Source organism: Pituophis catenifer, unplaced genomic scaffold, assembly GCF_029215685.1.
Source record: "Pituophis catenifer annectens isolate HBS135680 unplaced genomic scaffold, rPitCat1.0.hap2 SCAF_1, whole genome shotgun sequence".
In the NCBI taxonomy this organism is placed as follows: Eukaryota; Metazoa; Chordata; class Lepidosauria; order Squamata; family Colubridae; genus Pituophis; species Pituophis catenifer.
Window position 1 is genome coordinate 234,381,173 of NW_027256881.1, and position 21,663 is coordinate 234,402,835.

The 21,663-nt window shown below is 39.6% G+C and overlaps 1 protein-coding gene across 1 annotated transcript in view; it reads left to right on the forward strand.

Annotated features, from left to right (window-relative positions):
• LOC139310385 (aldehyde dehydrogenase family 3 member B1-like) overlaps positions 1–15,388 on the forward strand; it is a 50,377-nt gene extending 34,989 nt beyond the window's left edge. Inside the window, exons 4-12 of the mRNA XM_070934545.1 lie at positions 757–919; positions 1,808–1,918; positions 2,063–2,183; positions 2,311–2,396; positions 3,348–3,429; positions 6,368–6,754; positions 9,997–10,163; positions 13,336–13,435; positions 15,195–15,388. Of these exons, the coding sequence (XP_070790646.1) occupies positions 757–919; positions 1,808–1,918; positions 2,063–2,183; positions 2,311–2,396; positions 3,348–3,429; positions 6,368–6,754; positions 9,997–10,163; positions 13,336–13,435; positions 15,195–15,388 (1,411 nt within the window). The remainder of the gene's footprint in view (positions 1–756; positions 920–1,807; positions 1,919–2,062; positions 2,184–2,310; positions 2,397–3,347; positions 3,430–6,367; positions 6,755–9,996; positions 10,164–13,335; positions 13,436–15,194) is intronic.
• Positions 15,389–21,663: the final 6,275 nt, after the last annotated feature.

The window sequence follows — 21,663 nt, forward strand, 5'->3', positions numbered from 1 at the left end:
AAGAAAAAAGATGCCACACTAGGAGGAAACGCTATGGTGGGGGGAACCGGACTCCCAGAATTGAACTGGGGGCTTCCGGTTAGGGCCTTTGTGGCTCTTTGTGTTTAAGGTTGCTGACCCCTGTCTTATCCCATCCTGTTTGTCCCATTTTGTTCAGTACATTTCTTCTCCAGGCAAATTATTCAGTTTTCATGGTGATGGTGATCAGGATCTGGAAGCCCAAATTCACACTGAACACCTGAAAAATGGCAAGCTGAGATGAATTATTTGAAGTAACATCAAAGAATGTAAGGGCTGAAGGAGTTCATGGAGAACATCTAATTTCAATCTCAATAATCTAAATGCTAGGGTCAGAATCTATTGCTATATGAAAGAAAAAACTTTGATTATTATCTGAATATCACCAACTGAGTTTGTAAGAAAACTATGAGAAAAGTATGGCAGCAGCTATTCTTGCTTGTGACCCAAAATAATGACATTCTTTAGAAAAGGATGACACGTGTGGGAGAAAAGGAAAAATATTATTTTGAGTCTTGCCTGAAGTAGAAATCTTTGTATTAAGTATTGGGAAGCCAAAAAAGGTATTGAGTCATGGCAGAAATTTCCAGATTCTGTAAAGTAAAGAAAGACAACATGGTTATCCATCCAGTTCTTACAGAGCATCCAGCCTTGCGGGATCAGGATTAACATAAATGATAAAAAGAGTGGGACTCTTCCATATCTCTTTTGATTCTATGAGTGTTTGTTTTCTCCTAGTGTAAATGCCTATGCTGGCCTAGTGGATTCCTTACGTGAAACCTGGATGTCAGGAAAGACGCGTCCAAAGGAGTATCGGGTCTCACAGCTGGAGGCCCTGTGTCACTTTCTGGAGGAAAGACAGGCTGATATCCAGCATGCCATGTGTGAGGACCTACACAAGGTGAGTGAGCTATCCATTTAGAGTGCCTGACAGCTCAGAGGGGACTTGCAGATGAAGAATAGAATAGAATAGAATTCTTTATTGGCCAAGTGTGATTGGACACACAAGGAATTTGTCTTGGGGCATACGTTCTCAGAGTACATAAAAGAAAAGATACATTCGTCAAGAATCATAAGGTACAACACTTAATGATAGTCATAGGGAAACAATCAATATAAATCGTAAGGATACCAGCAACAAGATTACAGTCATAAGTGGGAGGAGATGGGCGATAGGAACGATGAGAAGATTAATAGCAATGCAGACTTAGTAACTAGTTTGATTGTGTTGAGGGAATTATTTGAGGGCTTGCTTGCCAGTTAATAAACATGGCACAGCTATTCTATTTTTCTTTGTTAGATTTCCATGAAAAAAAATATATAAAAAGGAAGCAATGTTTTCTGTATGTGCCATGAGAACTGAACTTTGCTGGCTTTCAGGCTACGGAAAATCATTATGTAAACAAAGTTGAGCAGTCAACAAATGATTAAGAGTACACCCAAGTACTTTATCTCAGAAAAGTGGGATGAAAAATTTTAAACTTATCAAGACTTTGATTTCTTTGCATAGTCAGTCATCTAACTACAGTATATAGTTTTGTTTGTAGTTGAGTTTGTGTGCTAGTCTCCTGCCTGATTAAGGTTTAAGAACCTAGAATACTAAGCTTAGTGCCATATCCTGGTATAAAACCCAAATATCACATTTCAAGAATCAATTGAGATGAGGGCATGATAAAACTTGATCATGAATGAGAGACAAGTTTGCTCAATGAGGAACTGCTACATAGTTTGCCTCTGAACTCAGTATGGACATCATTGATGCACCTCATTTTGTCTTTCTTCTCCTCAGCCCTGCTTTGAAACTGAGTTCACGGAGATTTTGTTTGTGAGAAATGAACTGGCCAATGCTCTAAACAATTTAAACAGCTGGATGAAGGATGAAAGTGTGAACAAGAACCTAGTAAGGAGAGAAGCTGAGTGGTGGGAGAACAAATGAAAAGGAATGTTTCCTAGGTTGGATGGGGATGAAAGTCGAAAGGATATATTATCTCATCGAACTGAAGGTGGGCTTTCTATCTGAAAAATTGTTCTGGTTTTTCTGTAGCTGACACAGCTGGATTGTGCCTTCATTCGCAAGGAGCCATATGGTGTGGTGCTGATCATTGGAGCCTTTAACTTCCCTCTTCAGCTTACTTTGGTGCCCCTTGTGGGAGCCATTGCAGCTGGTGAGTGAGAAGCTATTTCCTAATTCATTTCAGACATAAGATCTTATGGGTGTTCTTCCAGGAGATCCAGGTATTGGTGGATGTTTATCTGTTGCAAGCTTAGTAAAGTGTTCTCTCCTCATTCTAGGGAATTGTGTGGTTCTCAAGCCTTCAGAGGTGAGCAGCTGCACTGAAAGGCTCCTTGCAGAAGCGTTGCCTTGTTATCTGGATCCGGTGAGTTCCTCAACTGCCAGTTTATCTTTTTTAAAAAATCAAAATGAAGCTGAGGGGTTTTGATTTGTCTTTTCTTCTGCCTTTGTCTTAATTAATCATGAGAAGGCAATTCCTTGGGCCCATTGAGGAAAAACTCTGGATCTGAACTAATCTACAATTTTTAATCTGTTTTTGGAAGCTGGGCGAGTTTATTTCTGCCCCAGTTCCTTCCAAAAAAATGCATGTTCCTTTAGACCAGAGGTCTTCAAACTTGGCAGCTTTAAGACTTGTGGACTTCAACTCCCAGAATTCTCCAGCATAGCATAGCTGGCTGGAGAGTTCTGGGAGTTGGAGTCCACAAATCTTAAAGCTGCCAAGTTTGAAGACCTCTGCTTTAGACTGTGGTTGTGGTAACCTTCTGTGGATTACAATTGAAGCATCAAAGTGCACTGTGCTTTTTCTAGCCTCTTGATTTCAATGAAAACAAAGAAGGCTGTCCACTCTCAGCCAGCCACAGCAAAAGGGTGACGTACAGTTAACAGTTGGATATGCAGTGTCAGTTTATTTGGGATGTAGGTTTTGTGCTTTCTGTTTTTCTTAAAATCCAAGTGCTGTGTAGGAGACTAAGTATATATTGTTACATTAACAAAAGGCTGTTTCAGGTAGATAAAGGAAGAATGAATTTAAGAGATTACTATGAAGACAGGACAATTCCATTCCCAAGGTTAGATAGGAAAAAAAATCATAGGTCCCTATTACCATACTCTCACTAAATAAAAAATGATCATCCATTTTAAAATTACAAACTTTTAAGGAAAAACTTAATTTCCTTTCAATTTAATGTATCAGTTCCTTGCTCCAAATTGCTCCCAAAAGGCTTTTTGCCTTGCAACGTTTCAGGGACAAAAAACATCACTTGTGTGATGTGGAGGCTAGTTTGATTGGATGTGAACTTCCTTTTCTATTTTATAGGAAACCTTTGCTGTGGTGACAGCTGGTCCTGAAGAAACAGGAAAATTACTGGAAAATAAGTTTGATTATATCTTCTATACAGGTGACTTTCCCTTCTTGAATATTTTTTTCAGGTTATTCTTTTCAACAGTACTTTTTTTTTTTTAAAAAAATTGATTATTAATGACTACACAAATATCTATGTGGTAAGCTAATGTACAACTATTGAAACTTTTAAGGTTCTGTTTAATTATCTAAGATCATTATTGACAACCCCCCCAGTAAAATTTCTCTCTGTAGCTAATTGCAATACCTCTAAACCAAATTGTGTATAGTGCTGCAATTTGCCATGTGTCTTAGTTAAGTACCTTTATCATGTTTATCGCAATACAGCTGAATCAGTGGCAGGTTAGACCCAGGGCAGTAATGGCAACCCTTGTGGGGCTGACGTGTCAAGACTTCAGAAAATGCCTAACATAAACAGTGCCTGCATGTCACACCCACACATCTCCCTCCAAACATCAGAGAAATATTATCTCCCTCCCATCCAGGCCTCCATGAATAGCAGTTCTTGATGGCAGTGTCAAGGCTGGACCTGAAGTACGAGGCCAGGGCCTTGACTTCAGCCTAACACCACTGCTGCCACTCAAAAAGGCCGCCTCACACTGTTTCCCAAGAACAGCACGATTGCCCTTGTGGCTCAGTGCTCTCTGGGATCTGCCATGAGCTATTTACCTTCAGCTGATGTTCTCTTTTAGTTGATAGGCTCCTGCAACATACCTGAGCTGCTCCAGGTTTCAGGAAGCCTTTGTTCTTGAAGGAGCCTCAGAAAATGTTATGCCTCTGAAGGCTCCAAAATTCACACTAAAGCTGGCCCCATTCTCACATAATCTTTGGAAGCTTCACAAGAGCACAGTCCTCCCTGGGGAAGCCTGGAGGCTATGCAAGAGCGCATCCCCTTCTCATGTGGCCTCTGCAGCCCCTGAAAATTGCTTGAGAACAGGGCACGCTTTCAAGAATCATTGTTGTCGGGTGTTGGTGGAAACTGGCCTGTCACCCAAAACATTGCGACATGTCACCTATGACACGCATCATAGGTTCCCCCATCAGTAGCCCAATGAAATTGTTGTATATGGTGTTTGTAACTTCGGCTGTCAGCAGCTTCTAGATTGTAGATGTTGCCCACAAGTGAAAAGATGAGTTGTCACACTGTTAAATAAGGGGGGAAAAAACTATGCTTAATGCAAACTTTCAGTCTTTTGGAAATAATGAAAATTCTTTGGCTTTTTCCCTCCCAAGGAAGATACTAAGATTTATATTTCCCCTTTCATTCCCAGAACAGCTCAGGGTAATAGCAAGAACAACTGCACATTTAACAGGAGTTTGGCAGCAGAATTTGATGTGGGATTTTAATGGACTGTCTCCATACATTCTACATCTAAATTGACATTTTTAAATAACTTGGATGAAGAGATAGATAAAATAATTATCAAATTTGCCAATGGAATTTATGGATGGAATATATATTCCAGCAGAAAGAAACCAATAAGTTAGGGAAATGAACTGAAAATAAGGGGAAAATTGAGTTTTTGGGTCAGGAAACAACATTCCTAACAAAACAAAAGAAACCCAACCCAACCCACCTCAAACCACCAGGTTGGAAACAGCCCTTGGAACAGAATGCTGATTACAAATGTATGAGTCCGCAATGTAATATGACTGTGTATATATATATATATGCAATTTCATTCAGCATCAATCAAGTTACTAAAATGGGATTCAACTTTATTCTGCATTGGTCAGACCATATCTTGAGCATAGAGTCCACTTCTGGATGCTATTGTTGAAGATTTTAGATAACCTGGAATAGGTTCAGACAATCCTGATCGGGGATTGGGAAAAGAAAGGCATAGACTTGAACTGGGAATTTTTAGTCCTAAAGAAAGAAAAGACATAAGGTGAAGGGGAAAAATGGTACTCTTCAAGCACTTGAAGAGATGCCACGTAGAAAACAAAGACTTTTTAGTCAACCTAGAAGTTAGGACATGAAATAATAGCTTTAACAGTAAACATGGGTATGTTGAGCGCTAATACATCTGGACACCACCATCTCTTTGGATCTCTGCACTTAGTAGGTTGGACTCAATGGATGATTTAGCATGTCTTTCTCTATGATTTTCTGAAATGATTTTAATAGAAATTGAGTGTGTCTCTAAACCTGTGAAGATTTTTCTCAACTGAAAAGCTGCCATGGGTTACTTCATGTCTATTAGATTTGATGATGTGATTATAACATAAGATTACAATCAATCTGTTTTTGACAAAGATAAGTAAAATCAACATTTATTCATTTTTGATTATTTACAACATTGTTTTTTCCTTCCCTTTTTTTTAAACAATCATAAAACCTTTGAAAGAAAATCAAAACCAAAAATAGTATTTGCAATGTTGAAAATAAATACCCAGATAGTAGCTGTAATTTGATCTAGGAGTGTCAAACTCGCGGCCTGCGGGCCAGGTGTGTCACGTGACTACAAGTTTAACACCCCTGCTCTAGAAGACAATCCCAGTACTTTTATAAATTTACATAATTATTCCGTGATATTTCTTTCAATTAGCTCTTTTTAATGCAGTATTTATTTTTTTTAATCAAGAAATGATAGGAACATTTGTAGATTTCAAGTTTATACAATACAATTTCTTGCAGAGTCACTATATTAAACACTGGTAAATCACTGATTTGCCAACTATTCAGAACATTATCATTATAGGATATCGCAGGCTGCCATGTTTTGACCATTTTTAAAATATATTTTCCAAATTCTTACTAAATCAGAAAATAATTTTTGCATTACATGAAACTGCTTAAGCAGAGTTGGCTTGTTGATTATTATTAACATTTCATGGAGTTTTTAAAACAACCAGCATGGAGTTTTGCTGATCTGATCTGATCTGATCTGATGACAGAATTGAGCCCCCAGTGTTGGATGGGAGTTGTGCTGAGTATGTCTTTTGACCCAAATTTTGCCATTTCTTTATAGGGAGTGTCCGTGTAGGAAAGATCATCATGACTGCTGCAGCAAAACATGTGACACCATTGACTCTGGAGCTGGGGGGTAAAAGTCCCTGTTACGTGGATAAATGCTGCCATTTTCAGAATGCAGCCAACCGAATTGTTTGGGGGAAACTTCTCAATGCTGGACAGACATGCATTGCACCAGATTATGTGATCTGTACACTTGAAACACAGGAGAAGTTGATGCCTTGCTTGCGCCAAGCTATCTGTGAATTCTTTGGAAATGAACCCAAACAGTCAGCTGATTTTGGCCGCATGGTCAATGACAGGCATTTCAAGCGTGCCCAAGCTTTGCTGGAATGTGGCCGGGTGGCCATTGGTGGAGAGACCGATGAGTGTGAGCGTTATATTGGTGAGTATACAGCTTAGAACTGGAGGAAGAATAAGAGGGAAGATTTGGAGTTTGGGAAAGACAGGAAGACATTTCATGAACACTATCTAGTAAGCTTTTAGAGAAATCTGTATGTTCACTAGGAGTTGAAAATGACTTATGGTACATAATCAATCATTGTTGTTTTTAACCAATTAATCATATCTGACTCTCGGTGACTTTATAGGCAAGTGGTTTCCATGTGACCTTGTCAAGCACCATTTCATTCAATTGTTGTATGTTCAACTTTGCATCAGATTTGATGTTATCAATCTTTCTTTCTTTCTTTCTTTTTCTTTTCTTTTAATTTATATGCCGCCCTTCTCCGGAGACTCAGGGCGGCTTACAATGCGTTAAGCAATAACCTTCATACTTTTTGTATATTTATACAAAACCAGTTTATTGCCCCCACAATCTGGGTCCTCATTTCACCTATCTTTGAAAGGATAGAAATCTGAGTCAACCTTGAGCCTGGTGAGATTTGAACTTGCAGTAATTGCAAGCAGCAGTTGGTAATAACAGTGCTTTTAGTCCACTGTACTACAGGCTCATGTAGCATATTCAATCCAGCATATTCTTAGTTTGCCCCTTCCTCTTTGCCTACTAACCATTCCTAGCACCCCTGCCTTCTCCAATGAATTTGCACGCATAACATGGCCAAAGTAAATCAGACATAGTGTTATGATCTTGGCTTCTAGGGATGTGTCTGCTTTTATACCATTTAATCAATCAATTAATCAAGCTTATTAAGAATGTATGGTTAGTAGTTTTGATTTAGATCAACCTCCCAAGTTGATGCTTACCAAATGTGTTGGACTGTCATTGGCCACACAGGCTTCGCATTTTGAAAGTTCAAGTACAAGAAAGCTACTTTCAACAAACTAACAAACTCTGAAAAATGAGATTATTAAAGTCCAATCAAACACAATACTACAGAGAAAGAAAGAAAAAAGACCCCAGACAAAATCAACATGTTTGCATAAAGAGCTCTCTGACAAACTGAGGGATGAAAAGGACAAGTAAATGGAAAGGGGCTCATAACTAGAACAGAACATCAGCAAACAGCCCAAATCTGCAAGGATGGAGTCAGGAAAGCTAAGACTTCAAATGAACTAACACTTGCAATAAATGTCAAATATAACAAAGGTTTCTTTCAAAATGTAAGGAATAAGAAGAAAGTCAAGGAAATGGTAGGTTCTCTAATTGGAGAAGATGACAAGATGGTTATGGGCAGCAGGGAGAAAGTGAAACTACTTAATTCCTTCTTTGTAATATCTTCATGTAAAGGGAAAAAAATAGCACTGTGAAAACAGGAAAGCAGGTGAAAAAAATTAGTAAAATAAAACGTCTCCACTTTAGCTGAGTTCAAATCTCAAGGACCAAATGGTTTACATCCCAGGATTCTAAGAGCTAGTAGATGTGATCTCAGAATTACTGAACAAAATCTTTCAGAGCTCCTAGAGTATTGGGGAAGTACCAGAGGACTGGAAAAGATATGGTTTCAATTTTCAAAAAAAAGGAAAAAAATGGAAATCAGCTTGACATCATTACTTGGGAAAATCCTAGAAAAGATAATCAAGCAGAGCATTTGTGAGCACCAAGAAATGAACAAAGCAATCAAGAGAAGCCAGCATGGGTTTGTTAAAAACAGATTGTGCCAAATAAACCTTATTGCCTTCTTTGATAAAGTGGCTAAATTAGTGGATCAAGGAAATGCTGTGGATATAGTATGCTTAGACTTCAGGAAGGCATTTGGCAAAGTAGATCTTAGTCTATTTCTTGGTAAGATAGAACAACTTGGGACAGACAGAACCAGATAGATTTGCAATTGGCTGATCACCACATTCAGCCTGTATCCCTCAATGTAACAATGTCTAAATGAGCAGCACATAAATGTAATAAATAATAAATAAATGGAGAGAAACATGCAATGGGGGTACCTCAGGATTCCGTCTTGGGCGTATTGCTCAACATCTTTATTAATGATCTAGATCAGTGATGGCTAACCTTTTTGCCATCGCGTGCCAGGAGAGGGGGAGGCGGGGAGGGTCGCACGCGCACGTGCCCACGCGTATGTGTGTGCAACCCCCTCCCCCTCCCCTGGCACATGATGGCCTGGTAGGCCCGTTTTTCTTTCTTACCTGGTTCCAGATCCTCTCTGTGTATCTGGGAACGGCGAAAACAGCCTTTCCCACTCCCTTGGAGGCCCTACGGAGGCTGAAAAGGCCCATTTCCCAACTCCCGGTGGGACAGGAAGTGACATTTTTTGCTGTCCCCAGCCTCCAGAACCTCTCTAGGAGTCTGTAGGAGCCTCTCTACGAGTCTGTAGGAACCTCTCTAGGAGTCTCTGGAGGCTCGGGACAGGAAAAAACGTCACTTCCTGTCCCACCGGGAGTGGGGGAAATGGGCCCTTTGAGCCTCTGTAGGGCCTCCAAGGGAGTGGGAAAGGCTGTTTTTGCCGTTCCCAGATACACAGAGAGGATCTGGAGCCAGGTAAGAAAGAAAAACGGGCCTTCCCCACCCCCCCAGGCCCTCCAGAGGCAGGAAACAGCCTGTTTCCCTACTTCTGGTGGGCCCAGAAGGCCCGAAAATTAGCTGGCCGGCGCACGCATGCACCCCAGAGCTGAGCTGGCATGCCCACTAATAGGGCTCCGTGTGCCACCTGTGGCACGCGTGCCATAGGTTTGCCATCACGGATCTAGATGAAGAAGATAGAAGGGGAGCTCATTTGGAAGATTCAGAAGTATCTTGACAGAATAGAGCAACGTGCCCTATTCAGTAAGATGGAGTTCAGTAGTGAGAAAAGCAGAGTCCTGCACCTAGGCAGGAAAATGGAATAAGGAGCAATGGGCAGAAGCTTGTTAAAGAGATATTTAAAGAAGAAATGTCCTGATCATGAGAGCAATTAACCAATGGAACAGCTTTCCTCCTGGAGTTGTGGATGCTTCAGCCCTGGAAGTTTTCAAGAAAAGATTGGACATCCATTTGTCCAGGATGGTATAAGGATTCCTCACCATGGGCAAGGAGTTAAACTAGAAGACCTTCAAGGACCCTTCCAGCCTCATGATTATCTGATCTTGCAAGTCTCAGACTGGGAAAGTCTGTTTAAGTTTTTCTGGGTTTGCATATTGGAAGTGAAGTCCTGGGGAAAGCTAAAGCTCTCCAAAATAAAGTTATGGTATATAAATAGAATCAGTCTTCATGTGATCTTTTGCCCATTACAGCTCCAACCGTGTTGGCAGATGTGAAGGAATGGATGCCAATCATGCAGGAGGAAGTTCTTGCGCCCATCCTGCCAATATTCAATGTGGGGGATATGGAGGAGGCCATACATTTCATCAATTCCAGACCTCGCCCACTAGCTGTGTATGCCTTTTCCTGTGATAACAAGGTATATTATTTAAGATAGAGCATACTGTATCTGGGAGAATCTGGATTATTTCCCATAACCCATAAAGTTGTTCTGGTATGGATAGTAATGTTTTCCCTTCTATTGTACCACAAGAGCTCCTATCTAGACATTCCGAGGCAGATGGAATCCTCTGGAGGTTGGCAATCTCCTGGATTCCCATTGACCCAGATGTCCCTTTCCTGCATAACTGCTGACTTCTGTGCCTTGATGTAGATCAAATGTGGGTTTTCTAGATCAATATTCCCATTGACACCCAAAAATCAAGACTTTGTACAAAGTGCATGGTAGCCTCTTCCTTGCACTGTGCACAAGTGCGTAAGGCACTTCTCTTCTTTGAAATAATGTGATGTTTTAAAAAGTTTGATACATAGAATTATTGAGAGGTCACTTTTCTTCTGACCAGAACTTTTCTAAATATGTTATGTAATTTCCAACTCTCAGAACAAGAGCTGTGGCTAAATTAAAATACAACCACATAACTACACTGAAAATCCAGTCCTAAAGAGGACAAGATTAAGCAAATCATAAAAGGAGAGTTTGAACTCTGACTTCATCTCACCACATATTCAGGAGAGCAACTGGGGGGTTATACTGTGTGAGGGCAGCTATATTACTGGGTTTGTTTTTGAGGTGGTGTACAGCAGTGGTCCCCAACCTTTTTATCGCCACGGACCAATCAGCCTTTGATAATTTTACCGTGGCCCGCTGAGCGCGCGCAGGGGTGGGGGCTTTGGGCCACACGTGCGTACCTGCGCGGGGCTCTCTTCCCTGGAGCCTTTGCGCACGGCCCAGGAGCTTTTGCGCACGGCCCAGGAGCTTTTGCGCACGGCCCAGGAGCCTTTGCGCTGCAGCGTTCATGTTCCCCGGCCGCTGCGCGGCCCGGTGCCAGGTACTCCACGGCCCGGCACCGGTCCGCGGACCGGGGGTTGGGGACCACTGGTGTACAGGTTATAGACTGTGGATAGACATATTATATATCCTCCTCCAGTTTCAAATATCCTCTCCCAGAAGCCTGCTAGGTTTATACATTCTGCCCTTCCTTCCAGGATTGCAGTTGTTTGATAATTATTTGTGTTCTTACTATTTTCAAAAGGAGTTTTACTCCATCCTTGATCTGGGAAAGAGAGAGGCTCCCATAACATGTATTGTCCTTCGGGCAAATAAATAGCAGGAAAAAAAATGAAATGATTTCTGTAATATGCCACCCTGTCCTTGTAGCATAAAGTCATGTGACTAATTAGTTCAGCCTATTCTTCTTCTTTTGAAGACAAATCAATTTTGCAAGTGATAATCAAACTTTATTTTTCAAAAAGCTAGGATATATATAGCATCCAATTTACAAAATGCACACCAAGCTCTTGACAGGATTGTAGTTGTCTGCTGTAATTAGTAAGCTTGGGAGAAGACAGTTTTCAAGTTCTGCAGCAGGTCCCAGGAAATTAGCAAAGAGAAGAAAAAAAAAAAATTCAACTCACTCCCAAATTATACAGAATGCCGTTAACTTTCCAGAGAAATAGGAATAAGTTTTCTAATACACAGAGAAAGAAGTAGTTAAAAATTAGCACAATTTATTTATTTATTTATTCATTTATTGGTTCAATTTATATGCTGCCCTTCTCCGGAGACTCAGGGCGGTTTACAATGCATTAAGCAATAGCCTTCATACTTTTGTATATACCTACTTAGTAGGGCTTTCGGGGGCCCCTAAGTGGTGTTCTTTTTTATACAAAGTCAGTTTATTGCCCTCACAATCCGGGTCCTCATTTTACCTACCTCGAAAGAATGGAAGGCTGAGTCAACCTTGAGCCTGGTGAGATTTGAATTTGCAGTAATTGCAGGCAGCTGGTGCTAGTTAACAGCACTTTAGTCTGCTGCGCCACCAAGGCTCAATTTCTAACCATAGCAGTCACCTATTGCTAATAATCTGAATCCTGAAGCAAAGTCCTCTTTTTTTCTGTCCCTGAGCCTCCTTCAACCTCTTGGAAGGTAATTTCAGCTATTTATCAGAGGTGGTGGGGAGATGGCATCCTCCATTTCCTCCCCCCAAATTCAGGCACTAACATTTCTTGTTCTGTAACCCAGAATTCTGCCTTTGCATTTTAAAAATACAACTTTTCCCTTTATCTGGGAAGAGAAGTTGAGACAAACACCTGAGTGTACAAGTACTGCTCGACTTACGACTACAATACAGCCCAAAATTTCTGTTGTTTTAAGTGGGTTTTGCCATATTTTATGACCTTGTTTGCCACAGTTGTTAAGCAAATCACTGCAGTTGTTAAGTGAATCATGCATTCATTAAATGAATCTGCCTTTGCTTGTTGGAAGCCAGATGGGAAGGTTACAAGTGGTGATCACATGACCTCGGGACACTGCAACTGTCATAAATAGCAATAGCAGTTAGACTTATATACGGCTTCACAGTGCTTTACAGCCCCCTCTAAGCGGTTTACAAAGTCAGCCTATTGCCCCCAACAATCTGGGTCCTCATTTTACCCACCTCGGAAGGATGGAAAACTGAATCAACCTTGAGCCTGGTGGGAATCAAACTCCAGGAGTGAGATGAATTAGCCTGCAATACTGCATTCTAACCACTGCACCACCACGGCTCTTAACATGCCAGTTGCCTGAATTTTGATACATAACCATGGGAGTGAAAACCAGTCATGTCACTTTTTTCAGTGCGACTGTAACTTTGAACTGTCACTAAATGAATGGTTGTAATCGAGGACTACCTGTATGTTGTAAAGCTCTTGCTTGAGAAAGGGCATTGATTATATTAGCCAAACTTGTCATTTTTATTTCCATTCATTGCTCTTGGCTCTGTATGAATCATGGGAGTAGAAAACAGGGTGTGAGAGTCCAAAAAAGGGTCGTTTGCATTTTCAATCTTTCAACTATTTTACTAAGATTCATAGATAATCTTTATTTCTGCCTTCCAATTGCTAATTGACTACATCTACAATATTAGCTATTTTGTGAGTGTGTCTGTGGCACATTTTCAACATTCCAAATGTTTGTAGTGGCCCAAAGGTTAAAGACCCTTGTTGGTATCGTGACTCTTATTATTATAGAGCTGAGAGCTAATCAAACTCATGTCTGGAAGATTAAGGACGGGACTCCTAATACTCTTCTATTCTTTTTCTCTTTATAGGTTGTGAATGAGGTACTGGACCGTACTACCAGTGGTGGCTTTTGCGGTAATGATACCTTGTTGCACGCAACATTGGTTAACCTACCATTTGGTGGCATTGGTACGATTAGTTTTCTATGTTATCTCTATTTCTTACCTCTATCCTTATCCTTCCCTCTCAACAGACAAGTACTCCCTCTTGATGATGTTTTTCATCAGACTAAAGACAAAAAATGTTAAAAGTTAATTTTAAACCATTTGCAGGTTAAAACAAATTGCTCGAATAGTAAATTCCCCTTTGTGCTACAAGCTAGGTGGTTGTCAATATACTACTAAAACTTGATTCATGTAACCTTTAACTGGGCAAAACAGTGCACCAATCATAGGACATACTTTTTGACTCAAATGGGTTAATTTACAGAATGCGTCTATAATCTGGAATTCAGGACTCCAGTGATATTGAAATTTGGCAAATTAAATAAAATCATTTTATGACATACAATTATTATAAAACAGCTTAGGATATAATACAAAATGTCATAAAACACTTTTGGTACTGATGCTTGATTGTGCTATACAGTTCAACGTGGGCTATTTTCAAGGCAGATACTTCTCTGAATGTATCCCAGCTGTTTTCAATAAAAGCAGTTTATTAGAAGCTGTGCCAACTTTTGAAGACATTGCGGTATCCGTTAAGGAAACATCACTGAAAGGATGTCCTAAAGCAATGGCTAACCTTTTTGCCATCGCGTGCCAGGAGGGAGAGGCGGGGGAGATTCATGCATGTGCGTGCCCACATCTATAATTCTATGCATCCCATCCTGCGCGTGTGCGTGCAACCCCCCTTCCCCCCCCCGCTCCTGGCACATGATGGCCCGGTAGGCCTGTTTTTCTTTCTCACCTGCTCCAGATCCTCTCTATGCATCTGGGGAGGGTGAAAACAGCCTTCCCCACCCACTCCGGAGGCCTGAAACAGCCCATTTCCCAACTCCCGGTTGGACAGGAAATGACATTTTTTGCTGACCCACCGGGAGTTGGGAAATGGGCTGTTTCAGGCCTCCGGAGGGCCTCCGAGGCAGGGGGGGAGGCTGTTTTCGCCCTCCACAAATGCATAGAGAGGATCTGGAGCCAGGTGAGAAAGAAAAATGGGCCTTCCCCACCCCCCCCGACCTTCCGGAGGCAGGAAACAGCCTGTTTCCCTACTTCTGGTGGGCCCAGAAGGCCCAAAAATTAGATGGCCAGCGTGTGCATGCACGCCAGAGCTGAGCTGGCGTGCCCACTGATATGGCTACACGTGCCACCTGTGGCACGCATGCCATAGGTTCGCCATCATGGACCTAAGGGATGACAGATTATCTCATCTATAAATAAAACAAGAGAGCAGAAAGTATCCTGGTCTACATTATACTGGAAAGCAGGTGTTAAGGGGAGGAGGCTCATTATTTTAACTTTGTAAGTGGTGCTAACAATATCAAAATATAAACAACTCTGGTTTAATAGGGTCACATATTACACTAAACACAGCTTAACATGCTGTGTAAATCAACATTTGATATGATGATTTAATATGGATAATTCCATTTTATTGGGGATTAAGGCAGTTGTAGTTCACCAACCATAAAACAAAGTAGGCCAGGAAATTATCTAACCAAGTTTTGTTTGTCTATATGGGATTCTCTTCTTTAGTTTCTTCTTTAAGAGTAGTTGTTCAATATCCATTGAATATAAAACCTTTTGTGGTAAGTATTATGAAGAAAGTTTTTTAAAGGCAGCTATTATCTATCTTGAACAAGAATAATTACAAGGGCTGCTCAAGTTGTGTTGTCAGCTAAAATACAAGTGTGTGCAAGATTTGATCTGAATTTTTTTTAATATTGCAGGATGCAGTGGATTGGGCAAGTACCACGGCAAATTTACTTTCGACACATTTACTCACTTCCGTGGCTGTCTCTTGCGCTACATAGGCCTGGAAGCAATCAACAGAATGCGCTACCCACCATACAATGATAGTAATTTGAGAATAGCGGTTGCTTCTACGGAGGTCAGGCGTAAGGGCATGTGCACTTTGTTGTAAGGCATTAAATCACATCACCTGTGTTCTTAAGGAACATTGACCAACAAGTTTGCTGTAGAGTTGAGAGATATTTTTCCTTCATCAGCTGGTCCTTAAATTTTGCTTCATCACCTTCAAAGATCCTTGAAAAACGTTCTCTGTTCTGACAAACCTTATTTTTGCCATCTTTGCTTCTTACATTTTTTCTTTATCCTATACAACCTTTAGTAAATTCAACATTTAGCAGTGGTTAGAAAACTTAGGGACCCTTCAATTCTCTTTGCACCGTTGTTGGATATACAACATGTTCTCAATTCCAGCAAGGACTATTTATATAATTAACATTTACATACAAAATTTCATCTTGCCTTTAACACATAAAATTAATTCTGCTTAAAAAAATCTAGAAGCATCATATTCTTTGTTAAAAATGGACAAGTACAGCTCCTCTTTACAGTGGAGCAATCATTCTGATTTATATAGTTGTCCAGTAAGGATAGAAGCATGGATGGTCTTTGTAAAATGATCAAGTATTTCCTAGTGGATATTTAAACATTGGATTCATTAAACAACTTAAAGAAATTCAAAGCTGATGTAATACATGTTATTGCACATAAACATATTCTGTTGACAATGCATTTTCTATATTGTGATGCTCTAAAGCTCAGACATGCAACCTTTAATTATATTTCTTTCAATATCCTGATGATAGAAGGTATCCTTTCCATTGAACCACGTATTGTCCTTATACAGCCTGGAATCTAGGATTCGCTTTACCTCGTAATGGGTCTCCCCTTCCATCATTATGGTACCTAGGGCCACCCAAGCTGCCCACCTTAGCTCAGAACCTACCACCGGTTTCAGTAGGCTACCATGGAAAACTGGGTGTACCTTCCCCAGAAGGTGGGGAAGTTTCAATTTCACTGTGACCGGGTTAATGATTCTCACAATGGGGAATGGCCAGTGGTGGGCTGCAAATTTTTTAACAACTGGTTCTCTGGCCTAATGACTGGCTGGGTGGATGAGGCCAACTTGATGTCACTTATGTTGAGGGATGTTTTGCCTCGCCCACCCTCTCATGATCGTGGGGATGCTGCAACGGCTGTAAGTGCGAAAAATGGTCATAAGTCACTTTTTTTCAGTGCCCTTGTAACTTTGAATAGTCACTAAACGGACTGTTGTAAGTCAAGGATTTTATTTATTTATTTGTTCAACTTGTATGCCGCCTTTCTCCAAAGACTCAAGGATTACCTATGCAAAACTACAAAAAGCTTCTTCTTGTTTGCAAAAAGCTGCCCTAAATACCAGTCATTATATTAGAAATGGGGGAAATACACACTGAAAATCAATGAGCCGTCATGGAAACCTAAACCATTCTGTCTGAATACCTTCCTTTTCCTCATGAATACCTGCAACCCAGAGTTACAAATCAGGCAGGTTGCCAGAGCACATTGAGGAATTAAAATAGTTAAAATACAAGGCTAACTATCAGCAGCCAAGTTACTCTTGCTCATAAAGTGAAACTCTTTAGCAGAGAGATCACTTAAGCTCTCCAGAAAGTGGGTGGGCATATTTGGGCTACAAAATGCAGAGCTAAAGAGACAAATTAACATCGTGAGTTAGGGTTAATCCCATTCTGCCTTTGTTCAGACCTTGCTGCAGGGAATTTTTGCCTATGAATATAGCTATCTATCTCTTTAACTCTTAAGTGCTGACATCTTCTGTGGGCTATTAAGGAAGGTGGGGGCTGCTTTCTCCCTCTAAGAAAACATGTTTCTTCATTTCTCATTCAGGGAAATATATTCTTCCTTTTTAATATTTCTCAAAATATTTCATTCTTCTAGGAGAGGGGTGGGTGCTAACTTTCTACAATTGATGCCATGTTACTATGCCATATTATCATGAGAGAAAACTAAAACAAATTGGAAGGAGGATCCACTTATTATCAGTGAGCAATCATGTGCCTTGCCCACTCCGAAGCAATGCAAGAGATTCCTGTCCCAAAGGTGCTTTTTCAAGAGGCAACTGAACTTTCTGGACAACCATGACCTGGATGACTGAAGAATCCCCATAGACAAAAGACTTCTGTGCTCAGTGAACTGACAAAGCAGAGTTTCTCACCCAGGAAAAGCAATCATTAGATCCATTTGCACCACTTAAAGATACCAGCTGGTCTCATTCACCTCACAAGATATCCTAAGGTAATCATCCAGATTCAAGGAAAGATCACATGCCCCCAGAAAGGCCGTAAAAAAATCAGCATTCCAAGCTTGCATCCTCAGCCATTTCTTCTATGGCTATGCCAACCCTTCTGTAAATAGCTGTTCCAACTGTGTTGGAAGTATACTCCAAAAAGCTTAAAACAACCCTTTAACAATTTTTAAGAAAGTCAAGCCCCAGGAATAAAAGGACCACAAAAAACTCCGGGGGTGGGGGGGAACTCCAGAGAAGCTCAGTCTACAGACAGAAAGACTGGGAGTAAGGCTTACAATGTAACAAGCTTAACCCAGAGGCAGTTTCTGAAAACACTTAAAGCAGCAGGGCAATTAAGGTAAGGATTAGGCTAGAAATACAGGCATACCAGAATGTTTCCTTCCTGCCTCCCTTGCAGGATTAGCCCTGTAAAGTGGGAAAAGATTTCTTCCATCAACTGCTTCTCTGAACTGCTCAGAAAATTAACATCTGGAACCGGTGTGGACCAGTAGCAGCCCACCTCTGGGAACAGCCCTAAAAACTTGGGGCCTAGTTTTAGCTTTAAGTATTTGGTAGAGAGGTAAACCTTCTCTCCAACATGGAATGGTTGACATCAGATTCTTTATGCCATTAGTGATTACTCACACTACCCAGCCCAATCATAACAATCTAAAATACAGTATGTCCTATCAATTTCAGAGACTTATTTCCATGTAATTTTGTTGAAGACTGCAATCTTATTGAGATTTCCTGCAGCTTTGCATTTTCAAGCAAATGTTTTCCTTCTGTAATAAGGATCTTGAATCAAACCATGCAGATAGTTGACTAATTATTTAATAGTGCTATCAACTGACATAGTGAATTACCTAATATAATACTATTAATAAAATTAATAAAAACCTAATAAAATTAAAAATTAATTCCTATAGCAGGAGCTTTTGATTGAAATGTAGATATCAGGAAACAAAGACAACAAAGTTTAAAGAATAAATACTCAAGTGAAATGTTTAGTGAAGTGAAGGTGAAAGCAATTTGCTATAATAAAAATAAAGAGCACCATGGTATTTTAAAGTTGCAAGTAAATCATAATCAGATAGACTTGTGTTTCTTGAATGGATACAAAGAGTTTTCAGGGAGTAACAAAATGTTCTGTAAACAATGATTGTAGAATCATTTATTAACAGTGATTGACAATGATGCATCCTTTCATTTGAGATACATCGGTACAGTATTTTCCAACCTTTACATGTTTAAGCTGGGTAGAGTTCAACTCTACCAATAATTTCCCCAATAAGTATGCTAACTAGAGAAATTCTGGGAATTGAAATTCACTCACCTTAAATTCGTGGAGGTTGTGAAACACTGCATTAGTAGAATGAATGATGTCATAACATATGCCTTCTACAGGTACAGTATCTCCAACCAGAATGCATTCCCTTTTTTGTTTTGTTTTTGCAGCAACTATCCATCTGTTAGTAGAGGCATTCAGACATTTATCAGTACTGATGAACACTTATTGAGAGATACAAATTTAATTAGTTGGTTAATCTGTTGGGGTAGATCTTACAATGCATTGCTCAGATCACATACAGATTCTTAAATCATCTTGGCTTAAGACAAAAATGTAAATATATAAGAAGGAATAAAGAATATAAAAAAGATAAAAAGGCTAAATTAGATGAAAGCTATGTCCTGGGATATAAGACAATGAGCACAGTATGCAAAACCAACACCAGGTAATACATAATAATATTACTATTCATATCTATTTATATAATCTCATTTTATAGTTGGATAATATTTTAGCTTTACAAATCAGTATAGCACTTTTTATTCAAATTTAATTGGGCTATTCCAGATTATTAGTTTATATAAAGGGTCACCTTTGGCGAGATGGGCGGAGAGAGGGGGTGGGGAAACGTTATTATACATTGTGACATAAGTTTCAATTATATTTCTTCATGTTTTCTACATTTTGGCATCCTGAGAAAATGCTGTTCTTGTCTCTCCCACCAGAGGTGTTGCAATTTGAAATATACTGCTCAAAAAAATAAAGGGAACACAAGCAGAAGACATCCGAGATCTGAATGAATGAAATAGCCTTATTAAATACTTTGTTCTTTACATACAGTAGTTTATACACGGCTCAAACAGTGTAAAGGGAACACAAATCTCTTGTATGTAACGAACAAAGTATTTAATAAGGCTATTTCATTCATTCAGATCTCGGATGTCTTCTGCTTGTGCTCCCTTTATTTTTTTGAGCAGTGTATATTCCAAAATATGGTTCCTTTCATAGGCACATGTGTCATTACCAAAGATTATGTTCTTGATTTACAACTGTTCATTTAACAAGATTCCAGAATTATGACAACCTCAGAAAGGGCCTCTAAAGTACTTCTGGACATCACAAAATATTGCACTACCATTCCCATGGTCACATGATTGTAATCTGGATGTTTGGCAACTTGTTTGCTCTTATAACCAGTTACCACGGTGTCTGTGATGTGATCTGCAGTCTTGTCTGGCAGCTTCCGCAGAAAGTCAGTGGGGAAGTTGGCAGGGCAGATTTCAAGCTACTGCTGCTGCCTGCCAAAAGGAATCCCTCTTGCCTCTGGGAGGCTGACTGAAAGAGCTGCCTGCTGAGGGGAGATGAATTCTTTTGGCAGGTTGCAAAAATGGAGCTCAAATCCTTAAGATGCTCTGATGAGTTGAGAGCTATGATTACAGTAGCATATTCAACCAAAAGTGTAACCCAGGTCAGACAAGTCTTAGCAGAAGAGCAAGACTAAGTATATCCATCAACCCACTTATTATGGTAAGAAATCAGAAAAAGAATCCTATACTAGACTGGTTATTGCCTAAACAAAAATCAGCAGATCAAAGGAGATTCATTACCGAACAGAAAAGGGAATCAGAATTGGAAGAGACTCAGAAAAAAAGTGAAAAGGGAAGACCCCCCAAAACAATTGTAGAATAGTAGAAGAAACTTAGATAACAATTGCATATATAAAGGATAGAAGTAATAACAGAACCAGAATAGGCCAGAACTGAAACAACCTTTGAAGTGGCCCTGACAAGAAGAATTAAAAGAGAAAATTAAAATTCTGCAAATGCAGAATTACTAGTAGAACGAGAAAGATTGCCAGCATTGAACATAGTGCCAAAAAAGATCAGACACAATAATGAAGGATATGAAGGTGCTTGCAAGGTACTTGCAAGCATTAAAGTAACATCTATCAAAGAGACCAGTCAGCTTGTCTAAAATACAGCAGTAGTGGTTACAGAAGAACTAAATATCGAAATTAGAATACCAAAAGCAACATCATATTCAATCCCTGATCAAGTACATGATCAGACTTGAGACCAAGATAGAGAAATTAAGATCAGATTCAAATAATTTAAAGACCATGAAAGAACAGAAATTGAAGAATGTAAGGCTCAGGGCAAGCCTAACTAAAAAATATTGGATGAGCACAAGAAAAATTGAAGAAGCTTTGGAAATCATAAAGCAAAAAATAAGAGTCATAGCTGGGAAAACTGACTGCTATGAAGCACGCATAATCCAACGTCAGGAAAGCCAGCTATTTCAATCAAACCTGAGGTGATTCTACTAAAGTATAAATGGCAATAGAAATTATAAAAACGAGAAACAAAACAAAAAGGAAATATTTCATTTTGGAAAGCTCTATCGGAAACTCAAAAAGATTATAATAAAAATGCTAGATGGATAAAATAATGAATATAGATGTATTTAGCATAAATCAAATGAAAGAACTAATAACCAAAGAAATGGTTAAAAATCAAATGAAAGGGATTAAAAAGTGGACATCTGGAAATGATCGACTGCATGGCTTTTGAGTCAAATATCTGAGTAGCTTACCCAATTAGCTGGGGTAAGAGCTTAATGAAGTAAATTGTATAAGGAGACATCAGCGACTGGTTAAAAGGAAATAAAAGAAAAACCAGACATACAAAATATCAACTTCTGAGTGAGAAAATGTTTTGGGAGAATTGCAAAATGTGAAGAATCAATTTATATATGGTCCAAATTGATTATAAAAAGGTGTTTGATTCATTGCCACATAACTGTATCATCAAAT